The 21,282-nt window shown below is 32.4% G+C and overlaps 1 protein-coding gene across 1 annotated transcript; it reads left to right on the top strand.

Moving 5' to 3' along the window:
- Positions 1 to 3,070: 3,070 nt before the first annotated feature.
- Positions 3,071 to 12,619, top strand: six2b (SIX homeobox 2b). Its single transcript, XM_049464579.1, has 2 exons — positions 3,071 to 4,163; positions 10,034 to 12,619. Exons 1-2 carry the CDS (start codon positions 3,604 to 3,606, stop codon positions 10,389 to 10,391), a joined length of 918 nt encoding a protein of 305 aa, XP_049320536.1. The 5' UTR covers positions 3,071 to 3,603; the 3' UTR covers positions 10,392 to 12,619.
- The last annotated feature ends 8,663 nt before the right edge of the window (positions 12,620 to 21,282 follow it).

Genomic DNA, 21,282 nt, shown 5'->3' with positions numbered 1-21,282 from the left:
TCATTAATTTGTACACACTGCAATTAAAACACAGTTGAAAATTCTGGAAAGAAGTTATCACCCTCCTATCTCATGCTCTAACCACCCAAATCCAGCCAACACCACCAAACACCATCACTCTGCCTACTAGGAGACACATCAACCACTAATACAACCCCACAAAACAATAGAATAACCTTAATGTTGTTAGTCATGGCCAAGAACATCATCCTAATGAACTGGAAAACAAAAATTAACATAATAAACAAACTGGAAAAAATAATAATAACACCAACCACTGGAAAAATACAGGGGTTGACAATGAAACTGAAACACCTGGTTTTAGAGCACAATAATTTATTGTGGTGACGGACAGTTCCGGTGGAAACAGGAGAGTTGAGGTGCACATTGAATTCTGCCGTGATTTGATCAGCCGTGGTTTTATGTTTTTTGGATACAATCCGGGTTAGCACCCGAACATCCCTTTCAGACAGCTTCCTCTTACAGCGTCCACAGTTAATCCTGTTGGATGTGGTTGGTTCTTCTTGGTGGTATGCTGACATTACCCTGGATACCGTGGCTCTTGATACATCACAAAGACTTGCAGTTAATTTTCTACACTAACCAACATTTGTATGGCATTGTAAATAAAGCTATGTAAAATATTTATTTTTTAAATATATATTTTTTTAATAATAAATAACTGCCGAACAATTTACATAATTATGACTGTATACATGATCCAAAAATCCTTTTGAAGCATTTTTATCAGTCTAATCCTCAATGTGCACCCTGATTATACATATTCTGGAAGCTATGCTTAAATAGAATTCAAGCAATAATTTGTGCATCCATCTGATAAAATATAGCCATAAAAAGGCCAAATTAGCAAACATCTCTCTGTCCCATTGGAACCAAATGCTGCAGTTACAAACGTCCATATGAAAAAGTACGCCAGCCTCGTATTACACTCCAAAATAACTCAACAGACACATGATACCAGTGACTTCTCAGCACAACTCTCAATCTAACTCACTTCTACTGGCTAACCTGTCGAAAGCAACCCAATGTAATGAGATCATTTTCTGTATTAATTAAACTAAATTTCTGATTTATCTCTGATTAACTAATCTGTACATTATTTATTATATGTATATTATGTTGAAGTCTAATAATTCTTTATAAATGGACATATTAAGAGATAAAATACATGGAATAACTTAAGAGAGATATGTCCATATGTATAAATGAGTAAATGCACGAGATTAACAAAAGCTCTGTTGTACTTATAAGTCATAAGGTAGTAAAAATTATTGTAACTAGGAGTCATAATGGCAAAACAGTACAAATAAGTGTATAATAATAGTAGTATAATTTAAATGAAATTTTGTTGCAATACAGAAAATTCTATAGAATGAAAACTGTAGCTCACAGCAAGCATGAAAAATAATAATTTGCTTTTACAGGTATTTAATTATTATATATAATCCACAAGTTTATTCAAGGTTATTTTGGGGGGAATGACTACACATTGAAGGTAAGTATCAGTGACTGGGACACACACCCAGTATGCAAATAGATGGTGCCAGCAGCCAATAAAGAAGAAGTAGCCAATGGAAACAGTCTAAACCCAGTTATTATATGCTGAATTAGTTTAAAGATTCAATCCGAATGTATAAAGCAACCAGCGTTGTTCATCTAACTCAAAGAAATTAATTAATTATATACAGTTTTACATATAATTAGACTTTCAATTATTTTATTTTATTAATTGCCACTTTGGTAGGGTAGGTAACTGAGTTCTAGTTTGTACAGCTATACTAGTCCACACTCGTTATTTTGTCTTTTTTTTCATCCCTCATTCTTTCTATTTACTTCCATTCATTTCCATACATGCCCAAGTCATATGGTTTCTGTCTCCTGACAGCCACCAAACTTCTTGTACTCTATCAGGGCAGTTCCCTTAACTTATAACCAGTCATACTGACCTGCATTATCTGTTTTTCCATTGTTTCATCCCTTCTTCTTCCTATTTACTCCTATTTATTTTCCTACATGCCCAAGCCATAGAGTTTCTGTCTGGAAACATCCACCTACAACTTCTTGTAGTCCACCAGGGTAGGTAACTGAGCTCTATAGTCTCTACAGACATACCGACCTGCACTCATCTGTTAGTATTATTATTTTTTAACCCCCTTTAACTTTAGCTGTACACCAATACATTATTTCCTTTAGGAAATAGACATTTCTACTTTTCTTTTCCTATTACTGTATGTTATTTTATTGGTTTTATTTGTCAAGTGCTTTGGAGTTTATTGTAAAAATGCTGTCCAAAAGAAACATTTATCCCAAATATACAGCTCTGGAAAAAAAAAACTAGAATCAGTTTCTCTGATTTTGCTATTTCTAGGTATATGTTAGAGTAAAGTGAACATTTTGTTTTATTCTATAAACTACAGACAACATTTTTTCCAAATAAAAATATCATATCTTGTCATTTAGAGCATTTATTAGCAGAAAATGAGAAATGGCTGAAATAACAAAAATTATGCAGAGCTTTCAGACCTCAGGTAATGCAAAGACAATGCAAAACAAGTTCATATTCATAAAGAAATCTTAAAAAGGTTCAGAAATTAATATTAGGTGGAATAACCTGGTTGGTTTTTAATCATGCATATTGGCATGTTCTCCTCCACCAGTCTTACACACTGCTTTTTGATAACTTTATGCCACTCCGGCTTAGTTTGATGGCTTGTCTTCCATCTTCCACTTTGATTATATTCCAGAAGTTTTGATTTGGTAAAGTCAAAGAAACTCATCATTTTTAAGTGGCGTCCCAGAGCCGTATGTTTGCATATGGTCGATTTAAATATATATATATATATGTATATGGTTTTCTTATTTGTTAGAAGAGATCAATATTTGTATTTGTATAACTAATGCCTGTATTTTATTCATGACATATATATCTGTCTTTACTTCTCGCCACTGCACTGAGCAGCACTGAGAGCACACTCCTTCCCCTAAGGCGGAGGAGGATGGTGCCACACAACTTCTCCACACTCTTCCCCTGAATGGCTCCCCAGGAGGATGCTCTCTCTCCCCTGTAAGGAGATCCGATTACCGGAGGGCGGGCTAACAGCCCGACAGCCCGACACACTCGAGGAAATATCGTAGTGTGTGCACAAGTTGAAGGCTCAAGGCAGGAGTAAGATCATTTGCACTTCTTGGCAGCTCTGTGAATGAGATTGAGAATTTTTTTTTTCTTTGTCCTGAGGAAACAGAAAACAGAGGGAATAAGGCTGTCTGTTCATACCTGGTCATATCATGCTCATGTCATGATCAGCAACTTCTTTTACTTTACTGCCTCTAATAGTCTTGCTGTTGCTGCTGCTGTTGCTTTCTTTGTTGAGCCATGCATTTTTCATAGGCATGTTTATGGAGTTTGTGGCCTGGAAACGTGCAAATTTGATTCGAGTTAAAGGTTTGACAGCAAGGAGTGACTGGGACTTCAGTTGGAGTGGAGTTCAAGAAGGAGAAACCTGGATCTGAACCTGAACCTGAACTTCAATCAAGCTCTTCCATCCTTAAAAATCCTTAAAAAGTCAAAGACCAACAAAAAACATGTCCATGCCGCCCAGTTTCGGCTTCACGCAAGAGCAGGTGGCCTGCGTCTGTGAGGTCCTTCAGCAGGGGGGGAGCATCGAGCGCCTCGGACGCTTCCTCTGGTCCCTGCCGGCCTGCGAGCACCTGCACAAGAACGAGTCGGTGCTGAAGGCCAAGGCCGTGGTGGCCTTCCACCGGGGCAACTTCAGGGAGCTCTACAAAGTGCTGGAGAGCCACCAGTTCTCTCCACACAACCACCCCAAGCTGCAGCAGCTCTGGCTCAAGGCGCACTACATGGAGGCAGAAAAGGTGCGCGGCCGGCCCCTCGGGGCGGTGGGTAAGTACCGGGTCCGGCGGAAGTTCCCCCTGCCCCGCACCATATGGGACGGAGAGGAGACCAGCTACTGCTTCAAGGAGAAGAGTCGCTGCGTGCTGAAGGAGTGGTACTCCCACAACCCGTACCCCTCGCCCCGCGAGAAACGGGAGCTCGCCGAGGCCACGGGGCTCACCACCACCCAGGTCAGCAACTGGTTCAAGAACCGGAGGCAGAGGGACCGTGCTGCAGAGGCCAAAGAAAGGTCTGTAGCACGCTGATATATGCTAATATATATTTCAATAAAGAACTTTCCCAAACAAAGGATTTTAAGCCTAGTCTTAAAATACATGTTTAGAATTTTCAATAAAGATTTTCCATTGAAAGAAGAATATAGTCTATGACCAGGCAATTGTGTCTAGATATATCTAAATATATATATATATATATATATTTATTTATTTTTTTTCCTCTTTCTATCATCATTTTATCATATGTTCTTTCTTTTTTTAGCATATTTGTTTAGTGTACACCAAAATATTTCAGTTCAAAAAGTAATAGGGAAGCTTTCCAGACATAGATTAAGCATTTGAATCGAGAATATAGTCTATAACAAGGCTTAATCTCTGTCAGGGAAACCGTTCCTAGATATTATATCTATATCTATATTTTTCTGTCTTACTATTATATGTCAAATGTTCTTGCTCTTCTTCTTATCATATTTGTTTAGTTTGTATCTAAATTTTTTAGTTAATATGTAATGGGGAAGTTTCCCAATCAGAGATCATGCTCCTAGACATTATATCTATGTTTCTTACATTCTTACTCTTCTTTATCTGAAGAGTTTAAAACATACGGTATATATTTTTCTTTTACTAATTACAGCACCATTAATTATCATGGAAATATAAACCAATAAAGGAAAGTTTCCAGACATAGATTAAGCATTTGAATTAAGATTTTCCATAGAAAGGAGAATATAGTCTATGACTAGGCTTAATCTCTGTCTGGGAAATAGTTTCTAGATATTATATCAATATTTCTTCTATATTTTTGTCTATCTTACTATCATATGACATATGTTATTTTGAATTGAGATTTTCCATTGAAAGGAGAATATAGTCTATGACCAGGCTTAATCTCTGTCTGAGAAATAGTTTCTAGATATTATATCAATATTTCTTCTATGTTTTTTGCTATCTTACTATCATATGACATATGTTCTTATTCTTCTTAGCATATTTGTTTAGTGTATAGCAAAATATTTCATTTAAAAAATGTAATGGGAAAGTTTTGCAGACATAGTTTAAGCATTTGAATCAAGAATATAGTCTATAACAAGGCTTAATCTCGGTCTGTTTCTATTATCTAGATATTTTATCTATATATATTTTTTAATCTTACTATTACATGTTATACGTTTTTACTCTTATTATCATATTTGTTTAGTGTATACCAAAATATTTCTGTTTAAAATGCGATGGGGAAGTTTTCCAGACAGATATCATGCCCCTACCCCGAGATATTATATCTATATATTTCTTCGTCTATATATTTCTATCAATCGTTTTTACATTCTTACTCTTTTTTATCGGTGTAGTGATTAAATAGATTAAGCCTAGTCTTGGATTACACACTTTTTACACACTTTTGAATGAAGATTTTCCATTAAAAGAAGAATATGGTCTATGACCAGGCTTAATCTCTGTCTAGGAAACGGTCTTTAGATATTATATCTATATTGCTTTTATATTGTTTCTATCTTACTATTATATGACAAATATTCTTACTTTAGCATATTTGTTAAGCGTATAACAAAATATTTCAGTTAAACATGTAATGGGGAAGTTTCCCAGACAGATACCATGCCCCTACCCCTAGATATTATATCTATATATTTTTTCTTCTATATATTTATATATTTATATATCGTTTTTACAATCTTTCTCGTTTTTATCGGTGTAGTGATTACAAAGATTTAGCCTAGTCTTGGATTACAGATTAAGCCATTTAAATTGAGGTTTTCTATTGAAGGAGAATATATTCTATAATTAGGCTTAATCTTTGTCCAGGAAACAGTTTCTAGATATTAGAAATATACATATATATATATGTATATTTCTATCTTTTTATATGTTCTTAATCTCTTTAGCATATTTGTTTAGTGTATAGCAAAATATTTTAGTTAAAAATTTAATGGGGAAGTTTCCAAAACAAAACTCATGCCCCTACCCCTAGATATTATATCTATATATTTCTTCTTATATATATATATATATATATATATATATATATATATATATATATATATATATATATATATTTCTATCAATCATTTTTACATTCTTACTCTTCTTTATCTGTGTAGGGATTACATAGATCTAGTCTAGTCTTGGATTACAGATTATTTAAATTGAGGTTTTCCATTAAAGGAGAATACAGTCTATAATTAGGCTTAATCTTTGTCCAGGAAACCGTTTCTAGATATTATATCTATATATTGTTGCTATATTTATACCTTTTTTTTTTAGCATAGTTGTTTAGTATATACCAAAATATGTCAGATAAAGCTGTAACAGGAGACGTTTCCTAGACAGAGATTAAGCCTAGTCTTGGATTACAGAATTGGATTTAGAACTTTAAATGGAGATTTTCAATTAAAAGGAAAATATAATCTAGAATATATAATCTCTGTCTGTGAAACTGTTCATAGATATGAAACCTCTGTAAAATAACTCAAAACGTAAAAAGGCAGTTTCTCAAACAGAAATTGCACCTAGCCTTGAAAGAAACAGCATTTTAAATGTAGAATTCACACTGAAGGGAAAATATATTCTAGAATAAATCAATGTTTTGGAAACTGCCTCTAGATGTTAGTTATAGATATATATATCTTTTTTGAATGACTTTCACTGTCTCAGTCAAACTCTTTTCAACTCATTTGTGTACTGTATAGTGAATAATTGGTCTGCATCTTTTATATATATATATATATATATATATATATATATATATATATATATATATATATATATATATATATATATATATGTGTGTGTGTGTGTGTGTGTTTCATATTGTTCAAAATGTTCATTTTCTATAAAAGCCAACATATCTGTGAAATATTTCAGTTTAAATCAGTTTAAAGGGGAAGTTCCCCAGACAGAGATTAAGCCTAGTCTTAAATCAAACTTTTTAAATGGGGTTTTAATTATGTCTGGGGAAACAAACACATATATATTCTCATATCCAAAGATATTGCATAAAAAAGTACATTAAAATCTATATTTAGATCCATAATATTTCTATTACTAGCAAACCAGTTTTAAAGTTAATAGTAAATAACTGTTTTATATATGTATATTTACAAATTAAAACCTATATCTGCAATATTTCACATACATAAAAATCTATACCTTCCATATCATCATATTTTATTTGGCTTTCAACTTATATAACTATATTTGGCTTATATTCTAATCTTATACATTAACATAAGAGGCTTGTTTATGTCAAATACCTATATACTTATATATTCATCCTCTAATAATTCTAATAATTGTATCTAATGCCATTACAGTTCTGCATAATTTAAGACAGAATAATATTTGGATATCTGGTATTTTTTTCATCTATAAAATATATTTTGCTATATTTGTCTTATTTGTAACTGCCACACTTTATTACACTATTTATTTATTTATTTATTTACTTACTTACTTACTTACTTATTTATTTATTTATTTAATGTTTGACTTACTGTCTGTTACTGGACTTTGTGAGTTGAAAATAAAGCTAATAAAACAACAAAAAAGAAAGAAAATTAAATAAAAGAAAATCTAAATTCTAGATCTAAACTATTTTTACTGCACAAATAGCTTCCTTTTTTACTAATTATTATTAAGATACATCATTCATAGACATATATTAATCATTAATGCGGCACTGGTATTGTCTAGTTAATTATTTATGGTAAACTAGTCAAATGCATTATTAATTCACCTTATTATTAATATTAAAAATGTGGTGTTTTAAGTAAATGGCGTCAGTGTATAGGATTCTTTCTTTAATCTATTGCTATAATAATCACATTTCAGGCAGGGATTTGGACTAAACTGGTATTTTTGATGGAGATTTAAAAATTGAAAGGTAAATATATATTCTACGACTAGTAGGGAATGGGCGATACCATGATATTTCTGCTATTTTTGTGCTAATATTTTTGCTATTGATATGACAATAAAAGTATTTGATTACTTTCACAAATATGCTACTACAACCAAATAAATGTTAAACTGTATGTTAATGTTAAAGTATAACAGTTAAAAAAAATCAGAAGAAACAAAAAAAAAATAAAATAAAAATAAAAAATAAAGATAAAATAAAATGAACATAACAAATAATCTACCAAAATACTACTACATTAAATTACATTACATTACATTAAATTACATTACATTTGGCAGGCGCTTTTTTCCAAAGCAACTTACAAATAATGATGTACATAGAGTATTAGACGTTTAAAGTAAAAAAAAAAACTACTATATAATCTACTATATAAACTACAACTAAATTACTATATAATCTACTATATAAACTACTCCTAAACTACAATATAATCTACTATATAATCTACTATATAAACTACTCCTAAACTACAATATAATCTACTATATAATCTACTATATAAACTATATAATCTACTATATAAACTACTACTAAACTACTATATAATCTACTATATAAACTACTACTAAACTACTATATAATCTACTATATAAACTAGAACTAAATTACTATATAATCTACTATATAAACTACAACTAAACTACTATATAATCTACTATATAAACTACTACTAAACTACTATATAATCTACTATATAAACTACTACTAAATTACTATATAATCTACTATATAAACTACTACTAAACTACTATATAATCTACTATATAAACTACAACTAAACTACTATATAATCTACTATATAAACTACAACTAAATCACTATATAATCTACTATATAAACTACTCCTAAACTACAATATAATCTACTATATAATCTACTATATAAACTATATAATCTACTATATAAACTACTACTAAACTACTATATAATCTACTATATAAACTACTACTAAATTACTATATAATCTACTATATAAACTACAACTAAACTACTATATAATCTACTATATAAACTACAACTAAATTACTATATAATCTACTATTAAACTACTATATAATCTACTATATAATCTACTATATAAACTACAACTAAATTACTATATAATCTACTATATAAACTACTACTAAACTACTATATAATCTACTATATAAACTACAACTAAACTACTATATAATCTACTATATAAACTACAACTAAATCACTATATAATCTACTATATAAACTACAATTAAACTACTATATAATCTACTATATAAACTACAACTAAACTACTATATAATCTACTATATAAACTACAACTAAATTACTATATAATCTACTATATAAACTACAACTAAACTACTATATAATCTACTATATAAACTACAACTAAACTACTATATAATCTACTATATAAACTACAACTAAATCACTATATAATCTACTATATAAACTACAATTAAACTACTATATAATCTACTGTACTATAAAGTACTGTTATATACATATTTGTTATACATGTATATAAACTGCAAACCTAAAAAGAAGTATACAAAATCTTTAATTTTCACAGTAAATAATAGACTGCTTTCAACAATCAATATTGCTTTATTATTATATGATTTTTCAAACCCTATTATGTACTATATGATAGGCTTAATCGCTAGGCTTAATTACTGTCTGGAAAAATTACCTGATATTTTATTTATAAATAGGTTAAGTATAGGTTTTATATATGTAATATATAGTTACTGTATATAACAAGGGGTTTCCTTCTTAAAGAGCCTTTAAAAGCTATCTTGCTTTCATTTTACTCAAAATGCATAAACACTGAACAACATATTGGACACAAATGTTTCAGAATATGAAATTATTGTACATTATTAATGTAATTTTTACAGCAGAGCAGACTGTGTGTATTGTTGATCACTAATGATGCACTAATGATGGTATTGATCTTCTCCTCAGGGAAAACGAGGGCGCAGGTCAGAACGGACACAACCCCCTGATGTCTCAGATGAGCGAGAGCAAATCTCAGGGCGAAAGTTCAGATGATGAAAAATCTCCGGCTGGAAGTCCAGACCCCACTTCCTCCATGAGTCCGGCCCTGCTGATGAGCTCCAGCTCGGGCCTGGCCACTCTGCACAGCTTTGGTCCCTCCCCTCCCGGACCGGGCCCCGCCACGGACCACCATCAGCACCACCAGCCCCATCACCACCCGCACCAGCACCAGCTCCAGCACCCGCAGCACCAGCACCACCACCTCTCCATGCACGACGGCCTCCTCAACCCTATGGCCGCCAGTCTGGTGGACCTGGGCTCGTAAATGTGCTCAGAACTGCGCTGTAAGAGACCACTACTACTTTCACAAGATACCAAAGATCCTAAAGAAGCCCCTCTATCCATTTCCCTACTCATCCCATCATCATTTCACTGAACAATCACTGCAGGACTCGCTATGATGAAACGTATGAGATGTATCTACCTGGACATCCAGTAGTCTTAAACCTTAAACCTTAAAATAGTCAGGAGTTTAGGCCTGTCACGATAACAATCAAGATTATTGTCATTTTAAGAAACTAGAACAGCTCTGGAAAAAAATATGAGAGCACCTACAAATTATAAGTTTTTTGATTTTACCAAATTGAAAACCTCTGGAATATAATCAAGAGGAAGATGGATGATCACAAGCCATCAAACCAGGCTGAACTAATCCAAAAGCAGTGTGTAAGACTGGTGGAGGGGAACATGATGCAAAGTTGCATGAAAGCTGTGATTAAAAACCAGGTTTATTCCACCAAATATTGATTTCTGAACTCTTAAAACTTTATAAATATGTTTTTTAGCTATTTAATAAATGCTCTAAATGACAATATTTTATTTGGAATTTGGGGAAAATGTTGTCTGTAGTTTATAGAATAAAATAACAATATTCATTTAAAATCAGAGAAACTGATTCAGAAACTGATTCAGGTTTTTTTTTTCCACAGATGTATGTACAAATAATCCTTAATTATTTGAGATACACCAAAATATTTTTTGGGCTGAAACAAAACCAAACACAGTGACAATTTGGCTGAATAATGTTTTTTTTTTATTTAGCCATTTTTTTAAACAATGCACAAATTAAAAAGCCTATAAAAAGGTATATTTTAGGGATGCACTGATGTGGGAATTCTGGACCGATATTGATGCTAATACCAATATACAGATTTATGACTTACAAATATATTTCCCGCCGTTATATATTTTTTTACTTTCAAGCTAATACAAATAAATAAAAAACAGCTTACCAAAAAAATAGGGGTGGACAATACATGCCTTAAAATAATTTAATAAAATATTTTTTGCGATAATATTTATAGTGATATGAAAATAAAAATGTATAAAAAATGTATTTGATTAATTTCAAGAAGATTTATTTAGTATAATATAACTGTTTCAAACATTCAGCAGAAACATAATAATAATAATGTATAAGCGATGATGCATATCAAATAATGTACCAAAGACTAAAGTGCAGAATATTTAGATAATGAATAAAAACTGCAAACATAAACAATTATATTAAAATGCCCTTACTTATATGATTATCTATTTTAAATCCAACATACAAAAGTATACTCCAAAAAAAAAAAGCAATTATCGACAAATACAGACATAGTTCTGATATCATTGTGCATTCCTAGTATATTTGTTTTGTTTTTCAAAGAAAAGTACAAATGTTCAGTACAAATTATTTAGACATATGATTTTGGTCGCTAAATATTCAGTACATTTAAATAAATACATATAAAAAAATAAAACTATGTTTTCACACTAAGTTGGAATAAGAGCTCATTCATGTTAATATGCTCTCTTCACTAAACAAACACACTGGGCAATATTAAAATCAGCTAAAAATATTAAGGTTATGATGATACAGCGCTGTAAAAAAAAAAATTAATTTTACCAAATTGAAAAACTCTGGAATATAATCAAGAGGAAGATGGATGATCACAAGCCATCAAACCAAACTGAACTGCTTGATTTTTTGCACCAGGAGTAAAGCAGCATAAAGTTATCCAAAAGCAGTGTGTAAGACTGGTGGAGGAGAACATGATGCCAAGATGCATGAAAACTGTGATTAAAACCAGGGTTATTCCACCAAATATTGATTTCTGAACTCTTAAAACTTTATGAATATGAACTTGTTTTCTTTGCATTATTTGAGGTCTGAAAGCTCTGCATCTTTTTTGTTATTTTAGCCATTTCACTAAATGGCAATACTTTTATTTGGAATACTCAAGTGGTCTTTTAATTTTTTTCCAGAGCTGTAAATTGTAAGATAAATCATTAACGCAGTTATCGTGACAGGCCTGATCAAGTTAAAAATAATAATAAAAAAAGAAGACCAAAGAACAGACGACAGCATCCATCTTCTGCACTGTACTTAAAAAAAGATGATGATGATGAACCCTTTCCATGTGATGATAAATCAGTATAAATCTGCTGATAGTTTTTGATATATCTTGCTATATGTAAACTAATAAAATATATATTGACTAAAGACAATATTCACCAGAGTCATCTTTTTCTGCTTTATTTTTATCAATTTATTTATTTTTTACGGCACGATCAAGGTGAGTTACTGCATTGGGTCCTCGGTTTATTTTATCGGTGTTTTAAAAAAGTTTAAAGAGGTCTGTAATTAACATTTTGAGCTTCCTATCGAAGTAGTAGGTTACAGTTCCAAGTTCCAAGATAGAGAACTACTGTTCAGGTGTAACACTATAATCAGATCAGGTTTAATATTAAAATGCACTTTACAAAAGCTCTTTATTCTCCTTTATTCTGCCATATTACTGATATCTGACAGTGATTCATTTAGTGTTGTGTTTAAACACTTCCCTCTATATAGCACTGCTATAGTGCTGCATCCTGTCTATGGTGCTATAGTTATAAAAGTTATATATATTTATATAAAAGAATAAAAACAGTAAAAAGTAATCCTCTCTTTTATTCCGATTTTATAAATATGATAGTGTTTTTATAATATGTTTTTTTTTTCTAAAATTGAATTTAAATAATCACAATATATTACCTGGTCAACAAAATTCAATATATTATGATATATTGATTCATAACTCCTGTATTGTGATAGAGGACACCGTGGCTTAGCTAGAACTTAAAAATAAAAGTTGTCAGTAGCAGAGGGAAGCATGAAGTGCTGTAAGATTTTGTGGGATAACAAAACTGCACTGACTTTAGACTTGATAATAAAACACAGTGGATCAACAGCAGCAGATGACATGTCTCTCCAAACCATCACTGATTGGTGGTAACTTCACACTAGACCTCGAGCAGTTTGGACTGTGTGTCTCTCCACTCTTCCTCCAGACTCTGATCCCTTCATTTACAAATGAAATGTAAAATTTACTGATGATCAGTGATGGTTTGGAGAGACATGTCATCTGCTGGTGTTGATCCACTGTGTTTTATTATCAAGTCTAAAGTCAGTGCAGTTTTGTTTTCCCACAAAATCTTACAGCACTTCATGCTTCCCTCTGCTACTGACAACTTTTACTAAAATGCAGATTTCATTTTCCAGCAGGACTTGGCGGCGCACTGCCCACAGTACTGCTAAAAGTACCAATTGGTCTTATATAATATTCAAATTTTCTGTGATACTGATTTTTGGGTTTTCATTGGCTGTAAGCCATAATCGTCAATGATAAAATAATAACGCTTAAAATAGATCACTCTGTGTTTAATACATCTATATAATATATGAGCTTCACATTTTGAACTGAATTACTGAAATAAAGTAACTTTTCAATATAAATATTTTTGAGATGCAGATGTGGCCCACAAGCATGAAACATCTGGCCCCTGAGGTTGTCTGAACTATAATGAACGATAATGAATATAAATAAATAACTATGCTTCTCTGATGAGCTTTTGTTTACATTCCTCCCCTGTCTCTCTCTGTCGTGCTCCGCGTGACTTTAGTTTCCACACGTTCTTGTTTTTCCGCCCATTCTTGGGCTCCCTATCTTCTTATAAGGGTGTTTTTTTCCCGGCCGTGTCCTAATTCACTAGCCGGGGCAGTGGTAGTGTATTGGAGCGCGACCCTGGCGACACAGTTTCAATCACACATGAGGAGGGGTGTGTTTATTTATTTATTTTTTTTCCTTTCTTCTTGGGTTTACCTGCTTTCAGATCAACTGTTCTGCAATTGGGTTCAACAACCCTCTGGGCTGGAGAGCTACTAGTCTGTAGCACTACAACCTATTACACTTAATTTTCCATAACAGATTTTTTTTTTCCTGCCAAGTAATGGCTTGGAAAATATCTGGCCCACAGCCAAACTTAATTGCCGACCCCTGCTGTATATTATTAATCTAATAAACTAGTCAAACTAGACAAAAACAGGTTCTAGACATAAGTCTAGAACTTCAACTTTTTAGAATGTAGACTACCAACGACCAAACTAAAACCTCTCAAGCCGTTTCAAAGGAACACATGTACACATTTACACAGGAAGCTAGATGTGTAATCCAAACATACACATATCATATATTTTGCACATTGTTGCAGCTGTCAGTATGGTAAGTTGTTTGATTGATTACTGTTTCTGGTTAATACAGTATTTTATTCTACTGAGAATCTCAGAATTAGGATTTAGACAGAGTTTATTACTTTATTTAGCTTATAACTGTAATGAAGAAACTGTACTGCACTGTTGGTGACTGGTGGTTGATAAAGCAGATCTCTAAACACACTAAAAAACAGGTATGATATACAGTACAGGCCAAAAGTTTGGACACACCTTCTCTTTTTTCTTTATTTTCATGACTTTTTACATTGTAGATTCTTACTGAAGCATCAAAGCTATGAATGAACACATGTGGAGTTTTATGTACTTAACAAAAAATCAGCTGAACCTCCACAGTCACCGGACCTGAACCCAATCCAGATGGTTTGGGGTGAGCTGGAGCACAGAGTGAAGAAGGCAAAAGAGCAACAAGTGCTAATAAACACCTCTGGGAACTCCTTCCTTCAAGACTGTTGGAAAACCTTTCATTTCAGGTGGCCACCTCTTGAAGCTCATTGAGAGAATGATGCCAAGAGTGTGCAAAGCAGTAATCAGAGCAAAGAGTGGCTATTTTGAAGAAACTAGAATATTAATTTTTAGCTTTTAGTTATTACGTATTAAGTATTAAGTACATAAAACTCCACATGTGTTCATTCATAGTTTTGATGCCTTCAGTGAGAATCCACAATGTAAATAATCATGAAAATAAAGAAAACACACTGAAAAAGAGAAGGTGTGTCCAAACTTTTGGCCTGTACTGTAAGTAGGTTCTTGTATTCAATGGCACACTTTTTATAATTGTACCCTCAACGGTATAATATTGGTCTTTACAGGGTCAGATTTGTTCCCTCTGAAGTACTCTGAAGTCTTTCCTAAAAGCAGGAAGTACAGATTTGTACCATTTAACCAACCATATGTATATATGTATATATATATATATATATATATATATATATATATATATATATATATATATATATATATATATATATACACTTTTGAAAGCCAGACAATTGTGGATCATCAAGCTTTTGACATATACTCAGTTGATGATAATGTTTATTATCTTTATTGATACAAAAAAACATGGGTACAAAAAAGACTTTAGCTTTGTACTCCTTTAAGGGCAAATCAGTACTTTTTTTCTAAGTTCCAATGAAACTGAAACTGATGTTAATAATTATACAACTGAAGTTCTGTCAGTGAAGGGCTGAAGTGTAGCTTACATACAGGTTGCAACAGGTAAAGTGCTAAATACTAACACTAAAAACTTATAGATTTCAGTCCTTAATATTTTGATGCATCAATGTTTTAATAAGGTCATCTAGTGTACCACTTTGGGATGCTTTGAGGACCATCAGTGTTATCTGTACTACCATCCATTTCCCTTTATAAATGTACGTCGTCATTACGTTGAGACGTCACTCAAATATGATGTTTTTTTGTTGTTCGTGAAGTAGGTGAGGTTTATACACGTATCAATGTGTGCATGTGAGACAGCGTTTCAGGTACAGATTCGTTCACATTACACACAGAGAAGCACTGTCAAAGAGTTCAACAGTGGATACCCCCCCCTCCCCCCCTCAAAAAGAAGCCGCTGTTATATTTAAACTAAACTAAAGATTGTGATTATACTGCCACCTATTGTTTAAACAGTGTCATTACAGAGTGACTGATCCTTCACTAGAGTTACAGTCTTAATGTGAGAATCCAAACAAAGGCGATATTTGATTATGGAATTAAAAAAAAAACAATGATCACATGAACCCAGCGCACTTTCTACCTACTTTCTAACTAATCTACTTTTCATCACACTGAAAGTCAGTGATGTTTTGTTTATACCTTTTACTTTTGGGTAGATATTTTAATGTTTTTTTAAATATAGAAAAAATAGAAAAAAAGACATTCCCCTCAAAAGTCACTATATACTTTATTATTCTTTTTAATAACCCCCTATTTCATTTTAATGAATAATTTATTATTAACCTTGTTAGAATACTGACAAAATTTTACATTCACAAAGTTAAAAACTCTAAAAAAACAGTAGCATCTTATATATATATATATATATATTTATAAACTCTGATCTTAAAATAAATTATATGAAATATATCAAATCAATGGACCACTTTTTGAATAAAAAATGGGTAGACCCATAAGAATTTTGAAGCATTACAATTTCATTAAAAAAAGAAAATAAAAATATTATATTAATATAAACAATTGCTGTGATGGGTCATTTTTATATAATGTATATATATATATATATATATATATATATATATATATATATATATATATATATAATGTTTTTATAGGCTGAGATGATTGGCTTTTTTTATTATTGTGACATTTCCTCTGGATTTTGCGTATTTACTTGCTTGTGGTATTCTGTTTTTTTCCTGTTCTCTTTTTGTTTCTGTTTATCAATGTGGGTGTTTCTATAACTACAATAAAAATAAACGTAAAAATTGCAGAAAAAGCACTATATTTGAAAACGCTCTCGGTAGGATATTGGAAAAGCCTGTATCAATTGATCAGGATACACTTAAGGGTTAATAGGAGTAATTATAACCCGATTTTTTTTTTTATTATTGCCCACTTCTATAAATTTTATTAATATTGTGTATGGTGTAACTGTCATGTACACATTTGTAACACTCAGTCAAATAATGACAGCGGGCTCCGGTTGTTTAATGCACCCGTAAGTAGAACATAATTACCATAAAAAATAAAAACATAAAAAAAAGCATGCGCACTGGTGTTGAGAAGCATATTTCGATGGTTACGCGAGTAGTATTTAATTTTTATACATGTAAAAATATCCCCAAAAAAGCACAATATTAGAAAATATACTCCCAGCAGAAGCCTAGGTAGGATATGTGGATAGGCTTAATCATTGTATCCGGTAAAAAAAAAAGGTCATATATGTGATTAGAAACCGTATTTTGTAATAGTTTTATAGTTTATTGTTATTTTTTTAACTTGCCATTGATATGTTGTTACATGTTTAACATTCAAACAAGTTGTTTAATGCTCACCTAATTAAAATTTAAGGTATTATCACGAAAACATTACAGAGCAAAAGTTGGTCAGCGCATGCGCAGTACCGTAAGAAAGCACATATCGACGGGTAGCCTAACTTAAGGAATTATCCCGAAAACATTATACGTTGTGCTACCTTGTCAAACCGTTCTACCCTTTATATAAATAACAAAAATAAAAATACCAGAAAAAGCTCCATATTATAAATCTTATTAGAAAAAACAGCAGAAGCCTGGGTGTTTTATTAACATGCAAACAGGTTGTTTAATGCTCTTCCTATGGTGAACATACAATAGACTACAGCTGCTACAACACTTCAGACACTTCAAAACAGTTTTAGTTTAGTTTTAGCTTAGTTTAATATTAAATAGTAAAAATCTATATTTTAAGAAAGGTTTCCTACCGTTTCCCACAGTCATCACTCTGCACAGCCCTCTGAATAAAAGCAGTGTAACCAACTCTGATCCGAACTGATCCTAATCGAGTTCACCAGGTGCTGTTAATTAAAAATCGAAACCTGACCGGTCAACTGGGTTTATAATGTGTCAGTCACCAGCCCAGCAGAATACAGTGCCCTAAACCAGCCCAGAGCTTCTCTATACTCTTATTAAACTGATTTTAAAAAAATCAGTTCATGGTAATGGAAATTTGTATTTTTTATTATGAGGTTATAATTATGAAACCAAGGGAGCAGAGTCTGGAGGAAGAGTGGAAAGGTGGAAAGGCACACAGTGAATTAACTTTTCAATTATATTATATATTTTTTGAGAGGTACTAGTAATATATATATATAGCTCTGGAAAAAAATAAGCGACCACTTAAAAATGATGAGTTTCTTTGATTTTACCAAATTGAAAACCTCTGAAATATAAACAAGAGAAAGATGGATGAAGTTATCCAAAAGCAGTGTGTAAGACAGGCGGAGGAGAACATGCCAAGATGCATGAAAATTGTGATTAAAAACAGGGTTTTTTCACCAAATATTGATTTCTGAACTCTTATAAATATAAACTTGTTTTCTTTGCATTATTTTAGGTCTGATATTTTTGTTATTTCAGCCATTTCTCATTTTCTGCAAATAATGCTCTAAATGACAATATTTTTATTTGGAATTTGGGAGAAATGATGTCCGTAGTTTATAGAACAAAACAACAATGTTCGTTTTACTCAAACATAATCTATAAATAGCAAAATCAAAGAAACTGATTCAAATTTTAATTTTGAATTACTTTTAATTACTATAGAATAACTGACTGTTTTCCCTGCGCTTTTCAGAAAATGACTAAAGTAACGGTTATCCGTCATTACTTATATCTACTTGTAAATATTTAAAGTCATTATGTCATGCTGTAAAATGCAGCACAGAAGCCTATGTTAAAAATAAATTAAGCCTTTCTAAACAGAATATTCCCTATTACTTCTTTTTTTGAGAATTACATTAAAGAATATATGAATGAACAACTTAGTGTGTGTCTTATGAGTCCTAGTAAATGATAGTTTTTTTTAGGTAAGTTTTTCGTGAGAAATTCGTTCGTCTCGTAAACAGGACAAGCACTGCACATCTTTACCACAAGGTGGTGACAGTAGCACATGATTTAAAGAGCAAGGCGGCCTCATCCAGTGCACATTCCTCGTATCTTTCTTTTCTTATGTAATTCAGTTTTTGTTTTGCTAGTATGTTAATCTTTCTAAACATAGACAGACTGACACACAGAAAGATACATGAAAATATAAGAGAGAGAATGTTTGCTAAAATTAAATTTAATTACATTTTTTGTTTTAACACGCACATCCATTGCCAGGTTATATGATATCCAGTCTTTGAAATGTTGTTCGTGGAGTGAATCTGGTTCTGCTGGTTTTTATTTTGCGATAAGTACAGCAGGAAGTTACAAAGTTAATCGGGTCAAGGGGAAGGTGAGGTTGTTGACCTATGTATAAAAAATGAACCTAAACAATACTGACCGTGTTACTGTAATAACGGCCATTTGAATGTTGGTAGTATGATGTGTGTGTGTGTGTGTGTGTGTGTGTGTGTGTGTGTGTGTGTTTATGTGTGTATGAGTGTGTGTTTGCGGTTATTATTGGTGCTCTGTAAGCAGTCATCATTAGTGCTCACTGGAAGTGACTTTTCATCCCCAGCCAAGTAAATGCTGGACAGCTGGACAGTGCTCCATCTGCCAGCAGAGACAAATTAATGTCCAGAAGTCCGGCTTTACACAGCTGCTCATCCTCTAAGCCATGGCCTGACCCTACTGCTGCTCTTTTAATAGAATTACACCAAAGCTACTAGGTGTTAGACAGCATGCAGGCTGTGAAAATGTATATATACATATATATTAAAGGATTAAACCAGGCCTAGAGTACAGCGCAGGCCTGGGTCTGAACAGTTTAGCTTCCTCTCATGGGACTGGGCTGCTGCAGCCGGAGCTGCTGAGTGAGCTGGTGTGGGTGTGTGTGGGTGAATTTGCTGAAAGGTGGTGTGTTTGTGGTCCATGCAGGCCAGTGAATCCAGGTCAGGGGGAGCTGCGCCTGGATGAACACGGAGAGAAAGAGAGAGAGAGAGAGAGAGAGAAGTTGAGGAAAACGAGGGAGGAGGTGCAAAAGTGAAAACAGGCCAGAGAAAGACTGAAAAGCTCAAACACACAAAAACTTACACAAACTCAAAATAATGACTTACTTTCTCAAAATAATGCAATAACAGTTTACTTAATAATAATATATTTTTTTAATTATTTGAAAAAAAGGTGCTGGATTATTTATTTTTTAGGTGGCGGGAATGGTCTTCCATAATTATTAAACTGATTTCAGAAAATAAGATTATGATTATGGAAAAATAGGGTCCTCCAACTTTCGTAATTTTTATTTTTATTATGAGGTCATAATTATTAAATCACAGGCCCAGAGCCTCTAGGAAGTGTAGAGAAACACACAGTCCAAGCTGCTTGAGGTCTTGTGTGAAGTTTCCACAGTCAGTGACGGTTTGGAGAGACATGTCATCTGCTGGTGTTGGTCCACTGTGTTCTATCCAAAAAAAAGTCTAAAGTCAGTGTTTGTGTTTTCCCGCAAAATCTTATAGCACTTCATGCTTCCCTCTGCTACTGACAACTTTTATGGAGATGCGGATTTCATTTTCCAGCAGGACTTGGCACACTGCCCACACTGACAAAAGTACCAATTGGTCTTATATAATATTTTAATTTTCTAAGACACTGATTTCTCTGCACTCTAAAAAATAAAGAATTGGGACAGTAACAAAAATTATAAGGCAACGTTTTGCATTAGTCTTGTTTAAGTATATTTTTTCTGTTATTAATTATCATCCTAATTTCAGTTTATATTATGATTACCAACATGGTTCTATTTTAGGACCTAATGTTATTTTGACAGTATTTTTTTTTTAAGTTTAGGCATATGTGCTACAGTGGATTACAAATGTATGGTGTATAAGTATGATGTATTCCTTTTAGTAACTATTTGCATTAATTAATATTACCATTAGTATTTAGTATTAATTGCACAATTCTGCATTAGTGCAGGAGAGGAAGTGTTAACTTGCTCTTACAGCCTAGAACACTGAGGTCAGGCATTTGTA

Source organism: Astyanax mexicanus, chromosome 15 (genome assembly GCF_023375975.1).
Source record: "Astyanax mexicanus isolate ESR-SI-001 chromosome 15, AstMex3_surface, whole genome shotgun sequence".
NCBI classification, from domain to species: Eukaryota; Metazoa; Chordata; class Actinopteri; order Characiformes; family Acestrorhamphidae; genus Astyanax; species Astyanax mexicanus.
The sequence above is the reverse complement of the archived record's forward strand: the minus strand, read 5'-3'. Positions and strand labels throughout refer to the sequence as shown.

What these genes read in the sequence shown, in the direction of transcription:
- six2b (XM_049464579.1), top strand. Translation starts at nt 3,604, where the DNA reads ATGTCCATGCCGCCCAGTTTCGGCTTCACGCAAGAGCAGGTGGCCTGC. An exon ending in GCTGCAGAGGCCAAAGAAAG is followed by an intron (nt 4,164 to 10,033) that starts GTCTGTAGCACG and finishes TCTTCTCCTCAG; the next exon opens with GGAAAACGAGGGCGCAGGTC.